This window comes from Copidosoma floridanum, unplaced genomic scaffold (genome assembly GCF_036245765.1).
Source record: "Copidosoma floridanum isolate Cflo_tuat_1 unplaced genomic scaffold, Cflo_Japanese_pri ptg000030l, whole genome shotgun sequence".
In the NCBI taxonomy this organism is placed as follows: domain Eukaryota; kingdom Metazoa; phylum Arthropoda; class Insecta; order Hymenoptera; family Encyrtidae; genus Copidosoma; species Copidosoma floridanum.
In genome coordinates this window covers 30,497,437-30,525,395 of record NW_028321907.1, presented here as the reverse complement: position 1 = coordinate 30,525,395, position 27,959 = coordinate 30,497,437, and the positions used below count along the sequence as shown (strand labels likewise).

Sequence of the window (27,959 nt, the reverse complement as noted above, 5' to 3'; positions counted from 1 at the left end):
TGATTTGGCTATGGGGCGAGTATCAAATGGGGATGCAGGGGCTTGGTTTTGATTATGGGTGCAATAATCACCGATTTACATAATATAGGATAATGTTTGACGTTAAAAGAACAATTGATGAGAAGCTGCAGTGGACAAACAGTTTATGGTGTAAGCATTTCAACCATGCAACCATGGTGATATAAAGATTATTGGCTCCTGTTGACTTCATAGTTGCTTTAGAGAAAGCAGTCAGAAAATCTTTTTTAGTTGAAAATTTGAAAGTAAAAATCACCTACCACTATAGTCAGAGGGTAGAAAGCTATGTTTTTAGTAAACATGTTTGATGAGGTATGCAGATTTAGAGCCCCTATAGATAGTAGCAAAGAGGAACGAAAAGGCACCAAGTGCAAGCTAGAGAATAAGTAATTCAGATGTGTTGTCGTAAGTAGGATCTGAATGAGACAATACTCAAACTTTTGTGGCTTTGTTAACAAAAACTGCTACACCCCCACCCTTTGACATCTCCCAGTCCATGCGATAAATTAAATAGCCGTTAATGGAAATAATGGAGTCGTTATCAAGATGATTTAAAAATTCTTCTAGAACCTAATAGCAGTGTACTGTTAATCTGCAAGTTTGGCTTCAAGCAAGAAGGAATTTTTCTTTAATCTATTGATATTAAAGTGACCTATAAATAAATATAAATTGGATTAGATGTCTGATTAGCTAAACGGGGCAAATAGTTTTATTGCTGGCTGTTTTATCTTGCATAGGCAGGAAGATTAGCCAACGCTGATTCTGTTTCTATATAAATAAGAGCTGAATTCTTTAGTCTCGCGCATGAATACGTGATAATCGCGAAAGACAGTGCATGCTTAGTTTAGATTTCTTGCAACTGTTGTTGCCTTGAACAATATTTGGTACAGTGGCTCAGGTCAAAGAGCACGCGAAAATAATTTTTTCTTACCATTAGATCCAAATACTACAGTGTTGGTAGCACCAGAAAATTTTTAAGCCTGACATATGAGACGATTCATAGCAATCGGGGATGACATCTCGAGCCTCAGCCTTAGTCAGGGGAGTAGTTTGTTAAACAGAAGACTTTCTCATTTGCTTTTGGGCCCAGTCGAATGTATGTGTGATTAGCAGTTTCATATCTTCTAACTCGAGCGCTTCTAAAGGGCCCTCGAGTATATCTCGATGAGGTAGGGTCGATGTCTGAGAAATGCCAGACAGTACAACCTCATAACGGTCCATGGATGCTAAAGAAAGATTTTGTGCTGATATAGGATAAGTTTTGGCTTTTTCAAGAGTCTTCAAATATTAAAGGACTTTTGTCATACATCCCTCCGTCACTGTTATACGCGTATCCAAAGACTTCTGCAAATCCTTAAATTCCTGGACATATATTGTTTGAACCATTCTGATGGTTCAGTCATATCAATTAGCGAGGAATACTCCCAAATAGAACCAATCTCGATGTCAATAGAATATGATGTGTCAGTACGTGCTATTAAGGTAACCTGTGTAGAGGGCCGAGACAGAAGAGGTCAAAATCACTTTCCAGACTGTAATGATATAGATGCTGAGACGAGATCAGAGCTAACTAGATTCACCTGTGCGTTGTCGGAAACAGGGCAAAGCTTAGAACTGCCAACGAACAAAGTATTAGTGGGGTTATATGTAAGAAGAAAGCTATCATAAAAAGGTTCATCACAGACCAAGCAAACTACGTTAGGCTTGTATTTTTGTTTTAGAACTCTTTTACAACACAAACAACTGCCTGACATACCAACATACTATTTAATTACATTACAGCAATACTCCTGCTATATGGTGTATGTGTTGTGCTTGCTCTATCATCGTTGCCCCCCTCTTAGTAAGCCCAGCTGAAAGCTTTAAAATAGAAACGATGCAGGTTATCAAGTTAATAAGGTAAGGCAAACTTAGACGAGGGATATTATTTACATCAGATGGTTAATTAGCACGGAAGATATATAATGGATAAGTAACGTAGTTAACTTCAGTAGTGTTGTACAGTAGAAGACACTCCACGTTTCAGGCTACCCAAGATCTAAACTGGGCAATACCAAGTCAGTAAACGATAGGTCGCTAACCTATGTATATTGAGCGTAATGTTGGAGGTCGATGTCAAAGTCTATGGCTGCCAGAATGTTGAACGTGGAATCCTACAAGGAGCAGTAAAGGTTAGGAAACACCAGTCAGAATTAAAATGACAGAACTAGTCCCCAGGAAGCTGAGATTACCCAAGAGATCAAGGTATATGCCTTCCTGGCTCCTGGTTAGGGTTTACCTAGAAGAAAAACTCTACCAGAGGTGTCAGAAATGTATTAAGGACTGTAAAAGAAAAATGCACACAACATGCCTAAGTAGTTGACTTACCGAGAGAGAGAGAGAGGCAGAAGTAACAGATAGAAAAAAAAGGTACGGTACAACAGTCTGGAATACCTCTCTCTATTCTCTCTATACAATGTAAAGTTTTCGCATGTTTTCTCTACTTGTCATACCACCTCTAAAATACTTTAGCCTCATCAAAGCAAGCTCATACTCATGACTACAGAAAGGGGGAATTCTCTCTCTTGCTCTCTCTCTCTCTGTCTTTCTTTCTCTCTCTCTCTCTGTCTTTCTTTCTCTCTCTTTTTCTCTCTCCCTCTCTTTCCCTCTCCACGACCTCAAGATTTCACATGATCCCTCCTCCGCTTGACAAAATTTTTCTATACTTGGGCAACCTGTCGTTCCACCTCACAAATACTTACATGTAACATTTTGAAAAATACAATAAAACACATATTGTCAATAAATGTACGAGAATAGTTAAAAGTAAGCAAAAAATAAAAAAAAATTTATTTTCAAAAATTAATCGTTTACCAAATAGGAGAAGGTGGAGTAGCTGTATCAGCCTAATTTGAATCAAGCGTAGAAATTGAGTTATAGAAGATTTCAACATTGATAACAAGGAATATATAGATAAATTAAACTAGAATTACAATTTACAACCAATATCTTTTATTTTAAACAACATTTTGAGCTAGAGTACAAAAAATAATGTCCTACAAAAGTACTCTCCATATCCTACCAGTGGGTGGAGAGTGGCGGCTCTTCAGGCAGACATAGAATGAACAAATTGTATCATTTTTTCACTAATATTTCTTTCACATTTAACTTATTAAATATTTAAGAGTTGGAAAATGAGTGATATATTTTTGTCTATTAACTTTTATTGGTAATTAATTAACAAATTCTTATATGAAAGAAAATATTTGACAAAATTGTTAGAGCATTGTATTACTTGATTTATCACTAAGTTACAACACAATACTTTTTGTTACTTCAATTATAACCATTTCATATGAGAAAATACTAAATTTAAAGAACTTTTTCGGCTGAGGAGTTACGATAAAATAATTGACTTCATTCAAATAACTTTATTTTTAATATAAACAAGTCTTGGCTCAAGTCGTCTAGTGTTATTAGAGGGTATTTACTCATTTTCTTTAAGAAAAATATTTCGTGGCCGTAAAGATCAATGAGTATAAGGGGTCACTGGTAAAAAGGGTTATTGGGTAAAAAGGGTCTTAAATTAAGATATTATTCTCTACAACAAAGAAGAATATAATCCTTCTCATAAGTAAAAGCTTGCCGTTCAACGGCATATTTTAAATAATACTTTGTCAGTTTATTACCTGTCTTCTATGAACATCTTAAGTAGGGAGCACGTAGAGACTAAAAGTCCTACTTAGTAATCAAAGAGCCAAAAAAATAAGCAGTCAGCACAGATTATACAAATGAGAGGCACATCTTTCTCAATATGCTATGGATTTCAAAAAAGTTAATACCTTGGTCGTTGTACAAGTCAGTGCAGTGGCTGTGTCAGAAAACAACACGATAAAAAGCTACTATGAAGGCTTCCAAAATATAGTTATCATCTATCTCTAGATACACAGCCTTTGTTATTAGTTACTATGTTTAGAAAAAATAATTAAGTAATCCTTAAGAGTCTCTTCTTCACTACATTTAGCTAGCGAAAAGGCTGGGCAAAGTATAACTTAAGAACTGGATAAAGCACCTGTGAATTAAGATTGAAGCTGAGCCGCGTAAGAATTCCAGTGAGGTATGCGAATTTTAAGTAGATGTGGAATGTTAGGTAAACATTTTAATCACGTACCGATTATTGGCTATGGTAGAGGTTTATCCCATAAAATTTTAAGTACTATAAGGACTAAACAAAACCTTCATAGAAATAAAGGTCAGTGAAAAAAAACTGAAAGGGCTTACGTTTTTTGCTAATTAAGTCAACAAAGTTTTTTTAGTTCAACTAAACTAAAACTGGGAATCGTCTGCAACAGGATCCTATGACATACCAAGAACTAAAATGATTCATCTATTTTTATTGAAGTCCTTAGGTTGTACAACCAAAAATTGAGGTAGAAGATCAGGCAAAGTATAAAGGGAATTCAGGGACCTCTTTTATATTGGACATCTACCAAGCTAGGCCAAATCAAATGATTCCTTACTTTTGGTTTCAGTTTTCTCTAATGAATGACCACTAGAAAAAAGATTACCAACACTCGAGTGTAAGACTGAGTGATCATGCACCATTTGACTCAAAACATAAGTTCTTAAAAAAAGTAAACTCGCTAATCCAGAAATATTCATTTAAAAAACAGTACGTTTTAATTGGAAAGCTTAATTTCGACCGCCAGAGTATAGCTTGAAAAACATGATCACTAAAATTGACAAAGATTTAGTAAAATATCTTTTCCATATTAGCAGTAAAAATAAACTTGTAGAAATGTGACTGAAAAATTAACTTTAACAAGTTTAACAACAAGTTTGGTCTTGAATAGAGTAAGGAGTTTAAACATGTATCATTTCCTTCCTTGGATGAACTGTTAAAAACAACCTTTAATTTTTAACTCAGTCAATTTTCCTTAAAAATGCAATAGTAAGGCAAAAAATAGATCATTCGTGATACCTAAGAATCCGCTCTCATATGGACTCACTCAAGATATTCAGATATGAAGGAGTGATAAGCACAACGCAGCTAAGTGTCCTCAATTAATTTTTCCTTCATTTTTTTGAAGATTGCTAGAGTACAACAATAGCATTTCCTCTTTAACTTTTCTAAGTTAAAAGGAATTTATTTAAATGGTAGTGTAACAAAAAATTTTTTACGAGATTAAATAAAAGTAAGACTGAGCAGACTATTTTTTACATTCTGATTTATATATGTTGAGTATTAGTTTTACCAAAGGTTCCTTGAGTTCTTAAAAGTATTGGTTTATTTAAAAGTACCTTACAAAAATTTTTAAATAGGGTCACAAGGTAAGACCGCGAGGCATTTTCGCTTCATTACGCTGTAGTTGCGTTTAGCCAGAGTCATAGAACGGCTCGCAAACTCAAGCACTTTTTCCAGTCTGTTGACTATTTGTGACAGTATGGCACTTAATCCAGAGATGCTGGCGTCTGTCTGAACCATGTACTGGCTCTTAAGATTTGGTCATTGCACTACAATCAAGGACATCAGAAAAGCTTTTGTCCATTCTAAGGATCATTACTGTTTGTCGCTCTACTCAACGGTTGCTCCTTGCACAGAAGCCTATTTATCGGCTCTACTATCATTGAGTAGTTTAGTAGAAACTTTGTGGTACCATGAAATCATGCTTAGAAACCGCCTAAGCTGTTTCAGGTTACTCGGAGCCAGAAATGCCATAATTGACTCCAGCTTGGCCAGATCCAGTCGTAAAATATCTAAGTTTACGAAGACACCGAGGTATCTGACCTTGAATTGGCAGAACTCGCGTTTTCCTCAGATAAGACTAAGTCCTGCATCATGAACACGTTTCAGTACGTGCTCTATCCATTTGAAATAATCTTCAAAGGTCTCTGTGACAATTATTATGTCATTGAGGTAGGTGTAAGCATAGGGCTCGAGCTCTGGTCTAATGACACGATTAATTAGCCACTGAAACGTCGCTAGTGTGTTACTCAGGCTGAAGGGCAATTGTTGAAGCTGAAAAAGTTCCTTATCTGGTACTGTGAAAGCCGGATACCGGCTCAGCCTTCTCGGCTAATGGTATCTGGTGGTATGCGCTGCCGAGATCGAGAGTTAAAGTACAGCATGCCATCCTCAGTTTATGCAAGGTGGTATCCATTTGAGGCGATAGAGACGTTTCGGACACTGTCACAGCGTTAACCTTGTGAAAGTCAACATAAAATCGATACTTGACATACCTCTTACGTATCATGACTACGGGATTTGCCCAGTCACTATTGGATGGTTTTATCACATCCCGGATTTTGTCCGGTATAGAGTAATTCTTCTGCTTGATATGCAACTAGGTCGTGTTCTTTGTATGTATGTAGTACAATATCAAATATAGCACACGTATCCTACTGCTTCTGTGTGCTCGTCACACTACGAGCCGCGAGAAGTTAACAGCTATGTACGCATATATACGAGTGTATACACGCTACATATACTATGTGCGCTCCTTTACTACCTGAGATGACCTAATGGTGAGGCACCGTTACAGTACGTAATCTTACTTTCCGTTTATTCAATACTTCCCATCACATATGTACGCTAGTTGGCAGTTACACATGGACTGACTGCTTTTCAATCGCTTTCGATACTTTTGACTTCCAATCTGTACTCTGTACTTCTACGCTATACAATACACCGATCCACACGCACATTATATGTCTCTTCCACGTTCGCTTATATGTGTGCGCAAGCATCGACCCTTACTTTACACTTTAATCAGAGAGTAAGGTCAAGAATTAATTTTAGCTGTAAAAGTAACCTTTCACTTGATAGAACCCAAAAATTACTGAACCCTTCATTATCATTGCTTGACTAAACTTCTTCTAATTGGTAAAAGCATATCCCTATTATTATTGAGTGAACCAAGCTGGGTTGAGGATAAGGCTTTCATTATAAGCTTAAAAAGAGGGGGAACCAAACTACCGATTGCACGATGTGAAAGTCAAAATACAGGATTGAAGGTGAGTTATTGCTATTAATTTTATCCATCACCAATTTTACGCTTTGATATCCACTTAAACTTACATTTATGTGTTAATTTAAATTCCTTTGTGAGAAACTTACATTTACATATGAGTTACAATGTATCAATTCAGCACTTGTTTTTCAATAAAATTCAGAAACAAAAAATAATTAGAAAAATAAATATACGTTCTAGTTACCTGCTGATTAAATACCAAAAATAACTGTAAGGTATAAAGCAAACAGTCTAGTAACATGATCTTAGATTTTAGTAAAGAAATTTTTAGAAGAAATACTACTTACAATTTAGAGTGATTTGTTACTATTCTCAAAGTGAATTAATAAAGAGTTTAGGGTAACATTACTAGTGAAGCGTATGTGAACGGGGTTAAAGTACACACTGCCTACGGATTTCTTTCAGTTGTACTATTATTGTTATATGAAGTTATTAAAGTTTCTTCACACAAAATTCATGTAATAATTGTTGAATATATTATTTACAACTACTTAGGGCTTATAACAATGGTAATTTTATAAATTTTCAAGGAGTAGTTATATAGAGTAAGGGTATACAACAAACTCTTGCTGCAATAAGGATCCTATACAATTCTAAGAGGTATATAAACAGTTAGTCATACATCTATTTGTCAGTTAACAAAGAGCTTCTGAGCCATCAACACATTAAAAACGATAGCTAAAAGCTCAAAAGCTAACGCATTAAAACATTTGATTCCTAAAAATTTAAATATAAGTTATAAAAGGTTTTGGTGGAAACTGACTTGCATATTTTTATTTTGTTGCAATGGAACATAAAGAAATTATAACTAAAGAAAATTGTAACTGTAAGTCTATCACCTTTAGTATATCGGTTGAACACTGAGATTTATGTGCATTGGCCATACGAACCCAGAACGTATGATAACAACAATGCAATTTATACATAAGTTTAATGTAAAGATCCATGTCTACCACCATTTCACAGTTCCTTTTACGATCGTGGAAGATGAGTTAGAAAATATGGTAATACAGCAGTAAGAAGTTCTTTATTGGTAAACAACGTCATCTCTTATTCAGCGATCTGAGCCCAACCAACAGTAATAGCTTCTTTGATACGTTTATTTCTCTGACTATAATTTAGAGTTTTACTAAAATCAAGTACAAAATAGTTGTTAATTTATAACTGATCCTTATACTTTCAAGATCCAAAAATGATTTTAATGCAGTCTCGCAAATACAAGCTCCTGATGCATATTAAATGTTAATTATTATTGTTATTTTCACCAAAATAATATTTATTAATACTTTTCTCATAAGCTATAACACAACAATGGTATGAATTTTTTTCAAAAATTTCTAATTAGTGTGAATTATTAATTTACAACTCAATGGTATAAGAAATTTACATCATTAGATCTTTTTTTCTATTTTGACTTTAGCCATCTAACACAGTGAAAGGTAAACATTATTTTCGATCTTACCAATCAACTAATGAATCTTTCTAATAAAATTTTAATACAAATTACTTTAAAGTTGTAAGATAGTTGCAAGCAAATATTTATTCATCCCAAATATTCTGTATTTAAATATAAACTAGAAGCCAGTAGATGCCGAGTACCCATGCCTGAAGATAAAATTCTAATCCATCGAAGATACTGCAATCACTATCAGAATGACAATGTTTAGTAATGAGGTATGATTTTAATTATTATTTTAATAAATAATGAATAAAAAACTATAAAAAATATCTTATGTAGACAAAAAACGAGCAGAGTATAGCCATTGTACGTCACAATTTCAGACGCGACGGTAAGAGACTGTCTGCATTTGCCAAATTTTCTAATTATTTTGAAACAACTCAATAAGCTAATAAAATCTCTTATTCATGCTCGCAAAAATCTTATGCTTTCACATACTTCTTAGTAGTCATCTGTATAATAACCACAATATATGCATCCAAAGAAAGGCTCAGAAAAAACGTCACGTAGTACCGCTTTCCCATGAATGGGGCATTGATGAATGGAGTATTCTATAACAGCAAGTGTAACTTAACTCAAAGAATAACATTATTTAAAAGTAAAAAAAATTTCAAGAGAATAAGTTTTAATAAAAATCAAATAATTCATCAACATAACCTTCTATAAATAAACTGATGAAAAAAACTGATAAAAATAAAAAATATTTTGATGTAAGCAAATAATCAAATCTTAATAAGTACTTAGTAATACATAGAAAAGCTTATATTAAGAACTATTGTTTATATGTTTCAAAGTGAAAATTAATTAGTTAAATAAATAATTTATTAATTTATATAATACGTAAAATATAACAAGAGAAATTAAATAATGAGCTTTACAGAAATACGTTAATTCTGAAGAAGTAACGAACTACCGTATAAAAAGAGTGAGAAGAAACCTCTGAAATATGGCTCATTACTAAGTGGATACAGTTGTCTTAATTAGATTTAGATGCACAAGTGAGTTTGAATACCATGAAAAGTAGTTTTTTGACATCACATACTATGAATCTTTTTTTTAAATCACGTATAATTACAAAAATAAAACTTGATATCATTTTGAAAGTTTAACATGAATTTAATAGGGCTAGATAAAGATTAAATCTAATTATGATAGTTTATTTATGTTGGTAAATAAAAAAAAATAATAAAGAAAGAATTTTAGAATGTAGGACTAATTCGAATAGCAATTTAGTTGTAGTAAACGTACATATTAAGACTTTCATCTAGGAATTCAGTAGGAGTAACGGTATAAATTAAGATAAGCAAAAGAATTATAATGTACAATTAGTCTTGGAAAGTCTATCTATTTTATTAGAATTTAATTTAAAAATTTTAATAATTTTACACTCTTTTTAAGAATTTGTTTTAAAGAATTTTTTTTCTCTTTCTAGTATTATATTTAAATAAAAACTGTCGATCTTTACTTCTAAATACTTTTTTTCATAAATATCTGTAAAAAACCATACAAATACCGATTTAATGTTTTAATCCTATAACCTACACTAGTGCTTCTTATTAACAATAATATAAGATAGATTTACATGTAGCTTTTTTTCTTTTATAAAATATTCAAACTTATCCATTAATAATTTTAAGTCTTAGTCATGAAGAGTTAAGTGTTATAACTAATGCAGCCTATGGGAATGTAATGAAACCTTACACCGTTTACAAATTCTTGGCACTTGTAAAATGGCAAAATGAAGCTATTAAATTAGCTAAGTAGGAATTAGTGATCTACAGGGGACACTTTATTTAAAATTTTTTAGTAACGATAATGCAAAACGCATTAAACTATTTTCTAATAAGAATTGTATAAAATAGTTTTTTATAAAATCGCTTTTGAATATTAATAAAAAGAAAACTTTAAGTTCTTAAAAAAACATCAGATTTTGTACTCTTTTCGTAACTGGAGAGGCAGTATGAGTTTGTATTTTGGAATATTTGTAATTTTAATGACTTAAAAGGTCAAAGTCAATGTAAAACTAAAGGTAGCCATATAATGTCGTTTCATTGACATAAAGATTCTAAAAAATTATTTTCAGTGTAGCAGCTGCTCTCAGAAGATATTTTTGTTAGTTTGTCTTGAGATACTCTATGTTACTATTTTTTTTTTTTGTATAATTAACATGATCGTTGTGTTACATAGAATCTTAAAAGGAAAGTTGTGTAATACATGACAAAAATTAATCTTTTCAAAGTACTTTATACTAACCCTTGCGACTCCGTCACTTGAACCTGTCATTATAACATTGTTAGGATCCCATTCATGAATATGACTAAAAGCTATGCATAAAATTTGTTGCATTCTGTCAGATCTTCCAATGCAGGTATTTACTTTGGCCAATTCTTGACCATTAATACTCCAAACATATAACCATGTGCCAGCGCAAGTTCCAATGTCACCCTACAGAGAATAACTATTATAACTTTTACATACATTTGACACAAACTTTAAAAGAAACCTACCGTTGAGTCATTAATTGCAACTGCAGCTACCGGTCCAGCATGTCCTTGAAGCTGTCGCACAAATAAACATCGCGAAAGATCCCAAATAATAGCCGTACTATCTCTAGAACCAGATACAATAATATTATAAGCAGGGCTTGCAGCAAGACATGAAACAGAATCTATGTGACCATAAAGACATTGTTTTATCGTCAGCTGTTTTTTTGAATATTCCCATACAGTAAGAACCTTGGCAAAAAAATAAAGATATTGTAAATAAAACTGGGATAACAGTTTCTAGAATATTGAAAAATAAATTGAACTTACAGAGCTGGTACCAGCAGTGACAATTAATTTAGATGATGGACATACACATGTCATTATTTCTCCACTTCCTTGCATCATTATTTCAGAAACAAAAATCGCTTTTTCACTGTCATAATTTCCAATCCTTAAAGAATGGTCGGCAAATCCCCATGCAACATACTTGTTGTAAAAGGGGGGAATTAGTACTTTGTTCTGCTCTACTGCTAATACGGATCTATCAACATGCAAAATCTGTCCAACAGTTGTTTTAAGTTCTAAAAAAAAGTTAGTATTATTATTATAACTATAAGTCATAAAAAATTCAAAATTAGCCTAAAAAACAATAAATTAAACTATAGCACGATCATATTTATAAATTATCTGAACTATAATTGTAGATTTTGATAATCTCCTTACTCCACTTATGATAAAAACACGAAAACGTAGATGCTGAGATAACACGTACCATAATATTGTAACTATATATTGAGGTAAAACATAAATGTGTAGTAAAACAAAAATATTTTTCAAACCTTAGTTTTTTTACATACTTATGCATTATCAACAATTAGGTACCAATGCCATGATGTGTGCAATTCCAAAATTTGTTTTAACATAGTTACGTGATGAAGGTATCAGTAGGTAACTCAAATATTTAGATGTGATTTAAATAATGAATAAAAAGAAGCATGCTCTAACTTGAAATTGTTGCTTAATTATTTTAAAGTTATTTTTATAAACGAAATACAATATTTAATGCATTGGTCTTTAATAACAGTAAAGTTTCTCGATTTACAAAGCAGACAAACCTTTGACTGGCTGAAGCGATGGCTTAAGATTGTCTATGTGATTGTAAAATAATTTATCTGAATAGGATACGCTAAGGCCCGCAGACAATGAGCTAGAGTCAATCAAGCTTGTTCTAGAAGTCATTTTTTTTGCTGGATGTGGCTTTTTGAAGAGCTGCTTTGGTATTTGGCCAAAATTATTTATAAAGCCAATTGTTGCAGTTTTCTTCAATGGATCTTGTATGCTGAAAACACGTTATGTACAGTTGTTTTTTGTTACGTAACTTTTATATACAATAATATTTATTTCAAGATATATGGTAATCGAATTTTACGACACTGTTTAAAAATTTTAAAAACTTTTAATAAAACTTTTATGAGATAATTTCATATTTGCTTATTACATCCACCCAAAATTTATACATTATTTTTGTAGTATTATACATTTTTCCTTATCTGTGCTTATTTACCGTTAATAAATATACATTTCTATGAGAAATTACTATATTAAAAAAATAAATAAATAAAATCAAAATAATCATAGTAATCCTTTTGTAATCCCTTCCATACTATCGACTAACCCTATGAAAATTGAAAAACTAAATGACAAAAATGTTACTGAAAATGAGTACTTTGACGTATTGCACTTTTAAAAGGGATCCAAAAATTTTAATCGAAGTTATGTTTGGAACTAAAAATGAAAAGTAAAATAAAGTATGAATTATATTTTAGTGTCAATATAAAGTTTACGTTTCAAAAAAAATAAAATTAATGGAAAAATAATCCACATCAGCCTGAAAACGGCTTCAACATGAAAAACTGTGTTCTTAGACCTGGCAAACTCCTAAGAGAAATCCTTAAAAAAATCGTACTACGTTTCGCTCTATAGATAGAAGAATAAAGTTTTTTGTAGCCATTTAAAAACACGACCAAATTCAAATTTTATGTTTAAATAATGGTTTTTTAATTTTGTTTAAATTTGAAAAATATATGTGAGAAATAACAACATGTTAATTATTCGTAATTTTTTCCGATTCTTTAAGCCATTACAAGGAAAGAAAGTAATCGAAGCGTAAAACGGGAATTCTTAGGAACCCTAAATAAGGAAAGTTATTCTAGGATCTAGGACATCATGTCCTTAGTATTTTTTGTCTTCTAAAGTAATTTCAAAGTATAAAAAAAACTTTTTTCCATGTAAGGGTATTCGACCATTCTTATCCAAGGATACCCCTTGTAATTGGTTTATATCAGTAAAACAAGCATGGCAAAGCCAATTGGTAAGAAATGACGGTGGCCAGCCACCTTCTAAAGAAAGCCTTGTGTTATATTTAAGTGTAAAATCACAATAAATGTGTTAAATGTACATAACGTCCACTATATATAATCTTTATGAATGTCACTTATCTTCTGTAAGCTCTATAATTCGTAGTATAAAAAGCCCTCAACTGCATTACTCATACATTAAGCACACTATCTAAAAGAGCTGTAACTCAAGATCGTGATAATCGGTAATAAGGGTAACAATATACACTTTACTTTTTTAGAAAAATAAATCACAAAGCGCTTGATTAGTAAAACATAATCGCATGGAGTAGCTACAAGCGTTTAATGACTTAACAAAAATATGTCTATATAAACAGCCAAGAGTTAAACGAAGCACTCCAAACAATCTGCCCAAACTAACGTGCTGACGGGCATACGTTTACAGTAACTTTTAACTTTTAATCATAGAAGAAGAAAAGTCAGTGAATTTATCATAAAAATCTAACAATCGTACAATTTTACTTAAGTTATCAGCATTTTTGCTCCATTTTATAAATGGCTGAAATAATCCTATAATCTCATTTAATTTTTTTCTTTACGTAGCATTACGATAATTACGTTAATAAATAAAAAAATTACGTGTTTATTAAAATAGTACTTAGCTATTTTTTCTTAAAAAGCATTGTATCATTTAAAAAAAATTGTTTACCACTTTAAAAAACATGATAAAATTCTGATAGATAAACTGCTATAATGCCTAACATACTTTAAAAAAAAGAAAGAAAAATTTTAATCTTTTTTTTGTGGTTGTGGTTCACTTTACAAAAATCTAAAAAAATTGTTGCAACCTCGTACGAAACCCTCAACAACTATTATTTTCAAACCATATTATTGAAAACTTAGTGATTCGAAGCTTAAAAACTGTAAAAATGTAGATTAACCTCGAAATAGCCTTTTTTTGTGACAGAAATCTAAAAATTTTGTAAAAGCCGTACTTTTTGATTGTGGTTATTATAAAATTCTTGATTCAATCAATGCGAAGGCATTTTTACTTTCTGACCTGGCAATGAGTTTTTGGCATGAATTTTTATTGTCTTTTTTTTCAATTGATAACTGTTGTAAATAATGTGCTGTTGAAGTTTATACTTTTTTAAACAACTGTGAAAGCATTAGAATATATAACGTAGCTAATAATTAGGTGCTAAGAATGTAAAATAATCTTTTTAATAAAGACAGTATCTACAGTAAAATCAATCGGGTTGCTAAAAATTATTGCTACTTTCTCTTAGACTAACGACAAACTCTGAAATTCTCCACAGTTGGTATGCTGTGCTGTAAGGTGATGGTAGTGACTACAAAAAAGATTATTGAGTTCATGGACTATAAAAAAAATAAAGAAAAAGGATAAGGCTTCAACAACCAAAGGTCTAACTGAGTTAGATGATGACAATCCAACTTCCATTCTATGTATATTATGATGTGTAGGTATGAATATTTAAGTACTTCTTAAATAAATTCCTAGAAAGCAGAAGAGAATAGAAAAGCTTAGATCACCCTGCAGCCGCTCCTTCTGTATAACTATTCTATTGATTGTTTTATTTCGTCTCTCTATTTTTGTGTCCATTCTTACTACTTGTTTTTTGTTCTTCTCTTTGGTTTATTGTAGATTTTTTTATCTTTGTACATGGCGTGTTGTGCATTTACAAAAAAAAAAAAAAAGTATAACAATATAATAAGTTTAAGAAACATTATTTGATAATCTGTAAGTACACTAGAAAAACAAATAAGTACTCATAAAGAGTCATTAGTCATTCTAATATTGTAACCCATGTAAAATCAAAGATAACCTACAATTACTTTTCGAAACATATACAAAACATGTAAAAAGCAATAGTATTCAATATTCAAATACATACTCAAAGCCAAAAAATAAAACGAAAATTTTCAAACTCTTTTTTTATTGCTGAATAATTCTAGTCGGTAGTCACTGTTGTGTTTAACTAAATAAGATGAGAGACAAGGTACACAATATTAATGTAAAATGGATTTATTAATTGTACAGGCTTGTGAGTACAGACTTGGCACGTACGCTCTAGCAGGCTGCTTATGGCTATCTGCTCGCCACGCACGGCCACATCGTCGGGCAGGTGGTGTCGCGCATTACAAGCTAGTCACACTAGGTAGCGCTGTTAGTATAGGTACGCTCGATGCACATACGCAACAATCCTCCCTGCTTAATTTGAGTTTTACAACATTATAAATTTAAGCGTTGCGGGGCTTTACGAACTCGAGATGATCGTCTAGGTTCAACGGTCGCAGGCCTGCTGTTTGCGCCGATAGATGACGGTTTGTCCGCGATTACAGAATCAGTCGTCGGTGGTTCGTTATGTTGTTTGAGCGATTGAGCGTCAGTGATCGGTAGCTTCTCGCGTATCAGAGTCGTCGATAGTAGAACAGGAGGTAGGTTTTCTTGCGTGTTTTTAGCTACGTGCGGCACCAGTATTTCCTTATGGAACGTAGTGGGGGCTTTGAATTTATCCTCGTAAGTTCGTAACTGATCTATATGCCTCCTCCAGATTCTGCTATCGTCGAGCTTAACATTATATAGTACCGGGCTTATCTTATCAATTACTTCAGCCTTTCGCCATTGATTTCCCGTAACATCTTTAGCCATAACAGAATCCTTAATATCAAATTCCTGGGTGCGGTTACCCTTAAAAAATAATTTTTGTTTTATCTGGTTATTTTCTACCTTGGCTCGCACGGACGTCTCGAGGGTGCCTAATCTAGTCTTTAATTCTCTTCCCATCTGTAAATAGGCGGGAGTACATCCTGTCGTGCAATGTGGTGTTGTGCGATAAATAAATAAATACTTATATAGTGCGTCATGGTGAGATAATTTTTTACTCAGCAATTTGAATTTAGTTTTAAAAGTTTTTACGGCATTCTCGGCTGTGCCATTCGAAGCGGGGTGATATGGTGCTGATTGTAGGTGTTTAATGTTATTCTTCTCGAAAAAAACCTTGAACTCCTCCGACGTAAAAGTCGGTCCGTTATCTGTAACGATCGTTCCTGGCAAACCCTATATACTTATATATTCCTTCAGAATCTTAATGGTGGTGTTCGCCGTAATGTTTGACAGCTCACGAATATCTACCCATTTCGAATACGCATCCGTGATCACTATATACATATATCCTTCAATTGGACCGCAGAAATCTACATGAATGCGCTGGTTCGGTGCGTCAGGCCATTTCCAGACGTGAAGTAACGCGCGAGGGGGGTCGCTATTGAACCGTAAACAGAGATCACATGATTTGACCGTATTTTCGATTGCCTTGTCAATGCCTGGCCATCAGACGTGAGACCGAGCAAGCGCCTTAATCTTAACAATTCCCATGTGAGCTTTATGTAATTTTTTTAAAATTATTACCTGTAAGCTCATTGGGATGACTAATCTATGGCCCCATAGAATGCATTCATTTTCAATGGCCAGTTCGAGCTGTCTATTTTTAAAAGGCTGTAATTGTTCATTGATTTTTGCGGGCCAGCCCTGCCTCAAAAATTCGCAAACCTTACTCAAAACGGGGTCTTTAAGTGTTTCATTTCGAACAATGTCAATATCGATCCACTCCGCTTCATCCATTACAAAATTAAGAAAACTATAGTTTGCCTCATCAATTTGGTTTTTACAAGTATTAATATCATTAGTTAAAACTCTAGATAGCGCGTCAGCTGGTCCATTTTATGTCCCCTTGATGTGTCTAATATTAAAATCATAGCCAGACAAGAAAACGGCCCAGCGCTGTACACGACTTGCAGCCATGTGGGGAATGCCTTTTTTCTTGCTAAAAATGTAGGACAGTGGCTTATGGTCAGTTTCAAGTTCGAAACTGCGACCGTACACGTATTGATGAAACGATTTAACACCAAAAACAAGCGCTAAGGCTTCCCTGTCTAGTTGGGAATAATTTTTTTCTGCCGAACTTAGTACCCTAGACGCATACGCTATTGTTTTGGTTTCGCCGCTTGGAAAAATGTGGAAAAGCACGGCTCCAAGCCCGTAGGTTGAGGCATCACATGTTATCTTTACAGGTAAGTTAGAATTATAATGCACGAGAACATCATGCGAGACTAATCTATTTTTGGCCTCTTCAAAAGCCCTATCGTGTTCCGGGGTCCAGTGCCACTCCACATCCTTCTTCAATAGTCTATACAACGGGCTCATTAACATGGCGAAATTCTGAATAAACCTAGCATTATACGTAAGAGCACCGATAAAAGACTGCAATTCTTTAAAATGTGATGGAGTTTTCATTTTAAGGATTGCATCAATCTCATTCTTTGCAACACTTAAGCCTTGTTCCGTTAGTTCATAACCTAAGAATTGGATTTTAATTTGTGAAAACTCACACTTTCCTATTTTAACCTTCAAATTCGTTTTTTAATATCGACTTAAAACTTCGAGCAATCTTTTGTCGTGCTGCTCTTGCGTCTTGCCGGATATAAAGACATCATCAAAATAAACAGAGACACCGTGCATTCCATTTAAAACCTTTTCCATTTCTCTCTGAAAAAGTCCGGGAGCTGAAGCTATACCGTAAGGAAGTCTGTTATTTCTATAAAGGCCTTTGTGTGTAGTGACTGTGGTCAAATTTTTTGACTTTTCATCGAGCTCAATTTGCTGATATGCGTGTGCCAAATCGAGCTTCGAAAAAAACTTCCCGCCCTCCAAACTAGATAACATATCGGCAACTCGAGGAATCGGATATTTATCTACAATCAAATGTGGATTCAAGGAAATTTTGTAGTCCCCGCACAAACGGATTTGTCCACTAGATTTAAGTACTAGCACTACCGGGGTGGCCCAATCACTACTCTTAATCGGTTCAATAATCTTAGCCTTCTCTAACCTTTGAATCTCGTCGTCTAACCTACTACGCAGCGCAAAAGGCACAGACCGCACTTTACAGAATATAGGAATGGTATCCAGCTTGACGTGCAATGTAAACTTCCCACCCTTGTATAAGCCCATCTCATTTGAAAAAACATCACTAAACCTATGAATAAGCGTATTAATCGATTCCTTGCTTTCCCTTACAGAATTAATATCAATGTTATTGAGATCAAAAGGATCTTGAATTCCTATTATTCCTAACGCACGTAGCCATTCACGGCCCATTATAGGTGTTTTTGCGCCACCTGGCATAACAAAAAGTTCGAGATCCACCGCTTTATCAAAACGTTTAACGTTTACATTAAGTATACCTATAGGAATCAGCCTTTGCTCGTGGTATGTTTTGAAAATACGCTTTGTACTACCCATCGACAATTCACGCAAGAAAACATGCTCGTTATAAATTTTCTCGGAAATCGCAGAAATAGGGGAGCCGGTATCCATTTCGAAACGTAACGGCTTGCCCTCAACACTTACACTCACATACAACGGCTCACTACTTTTATTTACAGACGCGGACCCTTCATGCATGCAAAAAACTGAGTCCCACACTTTACTTAACGAACCTATTTCACCGTCTTCTTCTTCTTCTACGAAATCTTGCCGCTCGTCACTTGCTTTTTTAACACGCTGCCTACCTTGATTTCCGGGAATGGGAGTATCCTTGTCCTTGTTTTTGCACATCGCCTGAAGGTGTCCCACCTTACCGCACTGTTTGCATTTATAGTCCTTGTAGCGACATTCCGACCTGCGATGGTTAGCCCTTCCGCAGCAAAAACATTTCTCTTGCTCGCTTGGTCCCTTCTTCTGCCCTTGGGTTGCTCACCTTTTATCCTTAATGTAGTTTAGTGCATCCGCTCCCGTTTTCGTCTACATTCGTGCAGCGTCACGGCCTGCTGCCTCCATGGACTGTGCGATGTCATATGCTTTTTGATATGAGAGATCTTTTTCTCCCAGTAGCCTCTTCTGAATTGCCTCACTCGCAATACCCCAGACAAACTGATCACGCAGGTAATCTTCTAACCCTGCACCGAAATTACACTCCTTGGACAGTTTTTTGAGATTCGCCAGGTAAGTCTTAACATCCTCCCCTTGTTGCTGCCTGCACTCTTTGAACTTATACCTTTCCATGATGATGCACGGGGCAGGCTGGAGGCGCTCCCTCATAGTCTTTTCTAGCTGGGGCAAGGGGAGAGACATAGGTAGCACAGGTGAGCACAAATAACGAAGGAGCTCATAAGCCTCTTTCCCTATTAGTGTTAGGAACAAAGGCACGTGTTTGTTGTTCGAGACCTCATTAACCTCGCAGTACTGCTGGAAACGCTCAAACCACATAGACCAATTGTCTTCCAACGAAAATTCACTTAAGTTGCCTATGGTACCCTTGATCACCGTAGTTGGAATTGCTTGCCACTCTCCCAAAGCCAAATCTGCCAGCTGTTGAGCCGCATCCATCTTCTGTCTCTCATCTCTTAGCCTTTCCTTTTCACGTTCATTAGTTTCCTGTTGCGCTACTACGTCTTCCGTGAATTGCTCCCACTCTTCAGGAGTAAGGCTCTTCAACGGCTTCCCTTTATACATTTCGTCGCTCTTTAGCCTTTCACGGTCACGTTAAAACCCCTTCTGGTTTTTGTTACACAGTACTCTTATTATTATTTTTTTTTACTTTTTTATCCTCGTCGCCACTGTTGTGTTTAACTAAATAAGATGAGAGACAAGGTACACAATATTGATGTAAAATGGATTTATTAATTGTACAGGCTTGTGAGTACAGACTTGGCACGTACGATCTAGCAGGCTGCTTATGGCTATCTGCTCGCCACGCACGGCCACATCGTCGGGCAGGTGGTGTCGCGCATTAGAAGCTAGTCACACTAGGTAGCGCTGTTAGTATAGGTACGCTCGATGCACATACGCAACAGTCACTATCTTTATTTATCGTTGCTGCATGTAAAAGTTAAAAACCATGCTTTTTGCCTTTATTGGCTAGAAATTCAATAAAAAAAGTATCTCGTTCCAAGCTTTTCAACTATCTGACAAATTAGGTGGCTAATAGAATTACGTATGGTATTTATTACACTATAGATGTAGTCTTTTTTGCTGTGCAATGGTATTTTCACATGTTTTGTAATGTCCTTATAACACTCTACTATAGATGTTGTACAGAAAGTAGTAATATGAACGATTATTAACAACAACATTTGCTCAATCTAATAGAGATCTGATTACACCATGTAATGTATCGCGAACGTAAGCAGTTCATTAGATAATCCCTAGAATACGCGAAGCGAAGCCCTCCTTTTGGTTATTTTATAGATACTACGCAATCAATGTCAGAGGTACAGGGATACAGAAAACGGTATGGTGATCTGTGAAAGGTGACTTGGGGAGAGAAACTAACTGATATTTGATGAAAAAAATTAACAGAAGTAACTTATCTTTTTTTCTCCCGATCAGCTTGGAAAAGTAAGTAAAATGAATATGACATTTTTCTTGAAATCTACTGTGAGGGGCCCTAAAAATGAGTTTGAGGCAGTAGAAGTCATAAGAGTTTTAGAAAATGTGGGTTATAAAAGGCTTTGGGCATAATTTAAATATTTTCAATAATAGACAAAATAAGCGATTCAATTTCCTCCTCATCTAGTTAAAGGAGAAACAAAATATTATTTTTAGCAGTAGAAAGAAAGTAAAATAATTTCTAAAGAGTCCCTAACAACTTATATATAAGGTAAACGGGGGTATTATCACGGTTGCTCCAATTGTCGCAGTACGCTCAAATAATGCGTATATTTTAATTGAACTAATGAGTTATGGCTAGTAAACACTTGAAATCATTAAATCAAGTCATAGAGTACCTAATTCATTGAACTTTAGTTCTTAAATAGTCTTAAAAACTTTACATTTGTGTAACAAAAAACCACGTCCGCAATAACTGGTGCACACATAACCTCTTTCACTATGATGGTATTATTGCAGATACCCAGTTGATTTAACATTGAAATTGACCACAATAATACGTGCACAAGAATACATACACGCCCACAATAATACCAGCATTGGCAACTGAACTTTAAAACCTCTTTTTAAACCGATATTCATGAGTTTATACATTTATGCAAGGGGAATTCAATAGTTTTTGAGTCCACATTATTAAAAAAAAAAAAAAAAAATCACAACGATTTGACGCACTTAATTTCTCAGACAATCGTTTAAAGCAAACCACTAAAAAAACCGCAATAATACCCCTGTTTACCTAATGGGTGACTCTGCCGTAACTTGCTTAGATCGACTTGAAAAATTTTTTAAAAAGAAGTTGGTTAAAAAAAATATTTCCATGGTATTTCTACTGTACACAACATAAGTAACAAATATATAAAGCGATACAACGATAAAATTTTCTAGTCAAAAGTTATACGAAATTTTATAAAAGTCAGTTTTCATCGATTTTTGAAAAATTGTATTACTTTGTAGCATCTGTAGCTTAGTTCCTTCAATAGTTCGAGTGTTCTTACTAGGCTAAAATGTAAGCTAAGACCAAGACCTATTTATTGCAAAATAATTTCGTTCGATTTTCTGCCTCTATTCAAAAGTTACAGCTGTTTTAATTAAAGCGTAAATATTGCTAATAATGTGATTGATGCCAAAATTCAGTATTTTTCATAAGATCGCTATAATTTCTCATTCAGGGAATAAAATTCAAAGATTTTTATTTTAATCATTAGGACTATGTTTTGTCTTTTATTCAAGCCCAGATAAAGCCACCTAATGGAGTGCACCACTTGGCTACCAACGTTAGAAGCAGCACCACCGTTTTTGCATTTATGTAGCGAAAAAGGGCCAATTGGACAAAACCCCGAGACATATGTCTCGTCTTTTAGCCCAACAGTGATGAAAAAAAAGTTTAGCTGGGATTGATCGCTCTAAAACGAAAAGAAATGGCACTTTGAGGTGAGGTAGGGTTGGAATGGAAAAGTTCGGAATGTAATTTTCAAAGTTTGTAGTGCTTGTACGACTCATAGACGTATTACAATGATTTGCCCACCCATACTTTATTATTCCTAGCCTCAAATGTAATAAAAAACTGTAGTTTGCTTACTTCCACACACACACCGAGTGATAGTTCCATACACTTCAAAATGGTATGAAATTTTTGTACGCGCGAAGTACGCAAAAAGAAGAGCTTAGCTATTCGAGAGGTAACAACTTCAGGTACTACTGTCGTAAGGAATTATTCATGTTAGTCATATACTTTAAAAAGTGACCATTGGTTTGCATTTCCAGTCCATAAAGTTACTAGTTTTAACTAATATTTGTTAAAACCACGATTATGGTGCAAATATGTGGACAAAATATATGTAGTGAAACCTCACTCGTTTTTGTCGATTTTTAGTGTGACTAAGGTACAAGTCTAATCACCAATAGGTAGAGTATATAATTCTTACACGCCTAAGTGGCATATAAGCCTTACTGGTTACCCGTGAAAGCTTTCATGAGTAAAATTAAGATGCAGACACGGGTCGAAATGGAAAATTTGTCTCTAAATAATCGATTATCTCAATGAAGGGATCAATATATTGGTATAAGATAATATGTCAAGTAAAGTCGACAACATTTAACATAATTTGACGTTTTAACAGTTTTGAATTACATTAAGGCACGTAAGTATAAGTACTGGACACAATCTAAGCAAGTTACAGCACAATCACCCATACAAATAAGTATATATATATATATATATATATATATATATATATATATACATATGTGTACAAGTAGAGCTTTGCACACTGCGCACTTTGCGTGCCAACCCCCAATTTTAAAATATTAGTTAAATACTTAATTTTTACACTTCGCCTTTTAAAATTGAAAAAATTAAAAATGTCAAAATAAGAATGTTCGTTAAGGTTTACGAAATAAATGTACAAGTTATTTTGAATAATGAAAAAAAAACATTCAGACATTCAACAATTTTAAAAATAATATGAACTTGATTTAACTTTTTACAAGAATCTTCAAATCAGGTCATCATGTCATTTTAGAGATCAAAATTTTACTACTAACCAGAATATAAATAAAACAATGAGTCAACCAATAATTTAAAAATAAGAAGAAAACGGTGGTACTTCAAACGACAATAATAATGAAACTAAAAAATTTAAAAGTCATTTTGATGAAGAAGCAATTGTTAATAACGAGAATAACGGATGAAAATTTCTTTAATATTTCCGTTTGATTCCGTTTGATAATCATAAGATTATATCATGAGAGTAACATGAATGATAGTAAAACATATTGTCAATAAGTGGCAATATTATAAAAACTACATACTTGGAAATAATTGCTTTAAAATTGTAGAATTCAGTAAAAAGTATTTAAATCTTATGTCACAAAGTAGAATCTTTTCCACAGCGATTAAAATTCAATATTTTGTAAAAATGTTTCGTGTGTACTTTGAAATCACATTACAGGGTCCAAATAACGTTAATTTTTTAGTAACTATTCTAGTCACTAACAATTGAGGGGATTTTTTGTGACATTGATTCTGGTATACTTACTTTGATGACGTTTTAAGATCCAAATATAAAAAAAATTTTAAAAATTATACATTTAATTTATAAAAAAAAAGAATAAAGTAAGTTATAAAAACTCTAAGAAATCATCGTATTATGAGTTGTGGTCGTATCAGTGCAAAAAATAATAATGAATCCTTGAAAGAACTTTTTTGCTATGGTGAAATAAATTCCAAATGTAAGTATTGTTCAGTAATATTTTGGAAAGAAAAATCTAAACAATATAGTTGTTGCCGCAATGGCAAAATTTGTTCAAGTCCTTTTAGTGAATATGACAAAAAACTAAAAAAAATATTTTTTTGATGAGAAAACTTATGGAATAGTAATCCAATATTACAATAACACTTAAAGTTTTGCATGCTTTATAAGTAACAAGATAAAACAAAAACATGAATCTATTTATAACTTAAAAACTGGAAGACACATATGTCACGTTGTATCTAATACTCTTAAATTAGATGAGAGTAAAATACCTGAACATGGTTGATAATTTACGTATGACAATCGAGAAGCGATTAAAGAAAAATCAAATTTAAGTAAAAACAAGAACTGATAAGGAATCACTTTAAGTCCTGACTTTTATTTTAAAAAAAAACCCTACAGCTGAAAACTAAAAATTTTTAAATCAAATTACTTATGAAAAAAAAAATTCTAATTACCAAATGGTTTATTTAAGAAAAAGTGAAAAAAACACACATTACATGTGTCTTTAACTGCTGAATATGAAGCAATAGTTGTTTCAGAATCAGGATCACCCAAAAATCTTAATCTGTGTGGTTATCTTAAAGATTGAACAACAAATTGTCCACAAGAAACATATTTAAATAAACTTCCTCATTTTGTTGAAGTAGGATGGAATACTGATTACTTCAAGCATTGTTTTGATCGTAATTATAGTAATAAAAACATAATATTAATAATAACATTGATAGCAATCATAATTATAATAATAATAATAATAATAATAATAATAGCAATAATAAAGAAAATAATAATAATATTAATAATAATAATAATAGTGAAACTAACAATAATAATTGTTGAAAATAACAATAATGATTAATATTATTATGATTGTAATTATAATAATGAAGATAGCAACAATAATGATAGTTATAATAATAATAATAGAAATAACAATCTTATTATGTTACAATATTATTTATCTAGATTAGCGTACAGTGCAGAGGAGCAATTTTATCACCTAGAAAAGTATAATATACGCCTTTTAATTATATTTATATTACTTTATTTATTTATTTTTTTCTTTTTGAGAATTAATAAAATACACGAAATCCGTCAAGTAATTAATTCAAAGAATCAGTGTGAAGGATATAATCCACGCTGTCGACTACGCGCAGGAAGCTAGATTAGATGTGCACAGGAATCGATCATCAGTGAATACGGAGAATTGATTGTGCGCCGAGAGATAACGCAGATTGCGGCGGCTAATTATTTCAAAGTTGGCTATAAAAGGCGTCGACGCACAAGGAAAATTGTTCTCTTCCAGTGAACCTGGGACGCGAAGATCCCCTGTGTACCCAGACCTGGAACTCTCCGTGTACTGGTACTAACCGCGACGAGTACGAGCCGAGAGAGAGAACGACCACGTAGTTGAGATACTAGGGATAGCGACGGCGCTTCTTGGATGAAAGAGAGTTTGTGCGGGAAAATTTGAAAATCTTTTAAAATATATTTTGAAAAAATTTAAATTTAAAAATAGAATTCAGTTTGAATTCAAGCGCGAAATTCAACTTATCTCGAAAGAATTCACAGCCTTTGAAATAAAATAGAAACTTTTGGGTTGTTACTTAAAAAATTGCGATAGCTATTAAAACAAATCTAAATAACAAACCTAATGATTAGAAACATAATTTCCTTTTTTAAATATAGGTTAATAAATTAAAGAGAGAAAATAAATAATTATACTTATTTGTTCAAACCTATTCCTCAAAACGTGATTGCAAGTTATATTACTTAAAGTTTATTTGAGAATTTAATTATAAGTGATTTTGTTACTCAGTGAACAATTTCATTAATTGGATATTTTCATTATTTTATGTATTGCCGAGTTCACGAGTAGATAAGAAATTGAGTTGTACAAAATAAAAATAAGTTTTAACGTATAAGAACTTTATGTGTGCCCAAAGAGGTATGAATAAATTCACTTGGAATAAGAATAAATTACCAAAGTAAAAATCAATAAAGCAGTAATCAAAAATAATTGCTGAATATATTGCAGGGATTTATAGATTATTTAACACTTTATTTAAACTTAAGATAAAAGCTATTTTAAGATGTTTTTCTTTATGGAATTGGCAACCCGAGCAATTTCGCTCTTTTGTACTAGGCAACGAACTCACCCTCCAACATATGATTACTGATATTAATTGTGTGTTGGTTTCTAATCTTAGAGTTTCCCTGACACAGATATAATTCTTAGTTATTCCTTAACTACCGCCAACTAGTCGGAGTTACACTCAAAGAAAGGGAGGTCGTAACATACTAAATATAAAAAATTTTACTTCTCTACTATATGCCAAAAGATTAACTGAACAATTTTTTTAACATGCATAACTAATGATTAAAAATGATAGACTTGTTTTAGATTGATAGTGTGTACTCCAGTTTTCACGTTTTAATCACTTTAACCAATTTTTCGTTTATGGACTGTATTTATTACTTGTAAGGCCAGATGGGCATTTTAGAAAAGAAGGAAGATCACACAGGTTGGACACGTGCTCGAGTAAATGTATTAACTTAATTAATTCGATAGTCACGCCAAGCCAACTAACCAACAAAAAGAGAAAAGGGGTCATGAAATACTTAATTTCATGAAATCAAAATAAATGAATCACGGAGCCGCGCCGCGATGGCTCTTACAAATTAGATCACGAATTGAGTATGTCTTATAAGGTACGCAAGCAGGCGTGAGCTGTCACACGATGGTTATGAAGTGTGCGAGCACACAGCAGACCACTTTCTTTAGCGACCATACACACATGCATACCAACTCAAGAACGGCTCTGGACAGCGCAATGAACCTCAAGCGTTCAAAGTGCTCGAATTTTAAACAAGGCTAAACTATTAAAAAGAAATAAAAAAACTTAAAAAATAAATGTTACAAAGGTTTATTAGATGCAGAAAATATTATTACCAATAACAGTATAACACAACACAGTTTTTTTTCAAGCTCTTTCTTCACCCCTATTTCAACCCCTTCCAATTTTATAACCCAATAACAGTGTAACCTTACACAATTTTAAAGATTTTCCTAAAAAAAAGTAAGAAGTTTTGTAAAAAATTTTTACATTATATTACAAGTCCCATTATTTTTCGATATTTAGTAATTATAATAAAACTGATATAAATAATAATATCAACAATAAAATCAATAATAATAATAATAATAATCATAATAATAATAATAATAATCATAATAATAATAATAATGATGATAACAATTATAATAATAACAAAAATAAGAAAAAAAGCAATAGTAATAATAATTATTAAAATATTATTATATTCTAAAAAAATAAAAAATATGTAAAAAATATAACGTATATATTGTTACGGGGTTCAGCCAATGCGAAATTATGAGGCGGAATCCGCAATCTCGACCGGGCCTTTGTTGCCCGGGTACCCTCGGTGACACCTCCAATAAACATTATGCGCGGGTCTCACTCTCTGAGACACCGCCGGGGCCAAATATCGCAGTGACCTTGCACGTCGTCACCTCTCGCGACAACTTTAGCACGACACAAAGGGGATCGGGCACTCACAAAAGGAAGCACTCGCGAGTAAGTTTAAAATGAGAAGTAAATTTAATTAAATATATAAAAAATTATAAATCGTACTCGCGGGAGTAGGTGTGTGTTATCGCACGTCAAGCGCGATTGCTTGATGTGCTCGCGGCGCGAAAACGCAAACCGGGCAGACCTACGCGGGCTAATCTAGGGCCACTGCCCTTTACAATAAACTGTCTGTTGGCAGTTACTTACAGCGATGCGGGGGGTCGCTCCTCGTCGGTGCCTTGAATAGGTGAAAACTAGATGCTGTTGGAGTGAGTACGCAGAGAACAGTAGGCGTCCCTACTGGC

General features: G+C 33.4%; 1 protein-coding gene across 1 annotated transcript in view; it reads right to left on the bottom strand.

The window, feature by feature from the left end:
• bchs (WD repeat and FYVE domain containing 3 bchs) overlaps positions 1-27,959 on the bottom strand; it is a 1,547,413-nt gene that overhangs the window by 227,190 nt on the left and 1,292,264 nt on the right. The window contains exons 38-41 of the mRNA XM_089597159.1: positions 12,089-12,312; positions 11,301-11,554; positions 10,995-11,222; positions 10,741-10,932 (exon numbers count right to left, since the gene is read on the bottom strand). Of these exons, the coding sequence (XP_089453285.1) occupies positions 10,741-10,932; positions 10,995-11,222; positions 11,301-11,554; positions 12,089-12,312 (898 nt within the window). The remainder of the gene's footprint in view (positions 1-10,740; positions 10,933-10,994; positions 11,223-11,300; positions 11,555-12,088; positions 12,313-27,959) is intronic.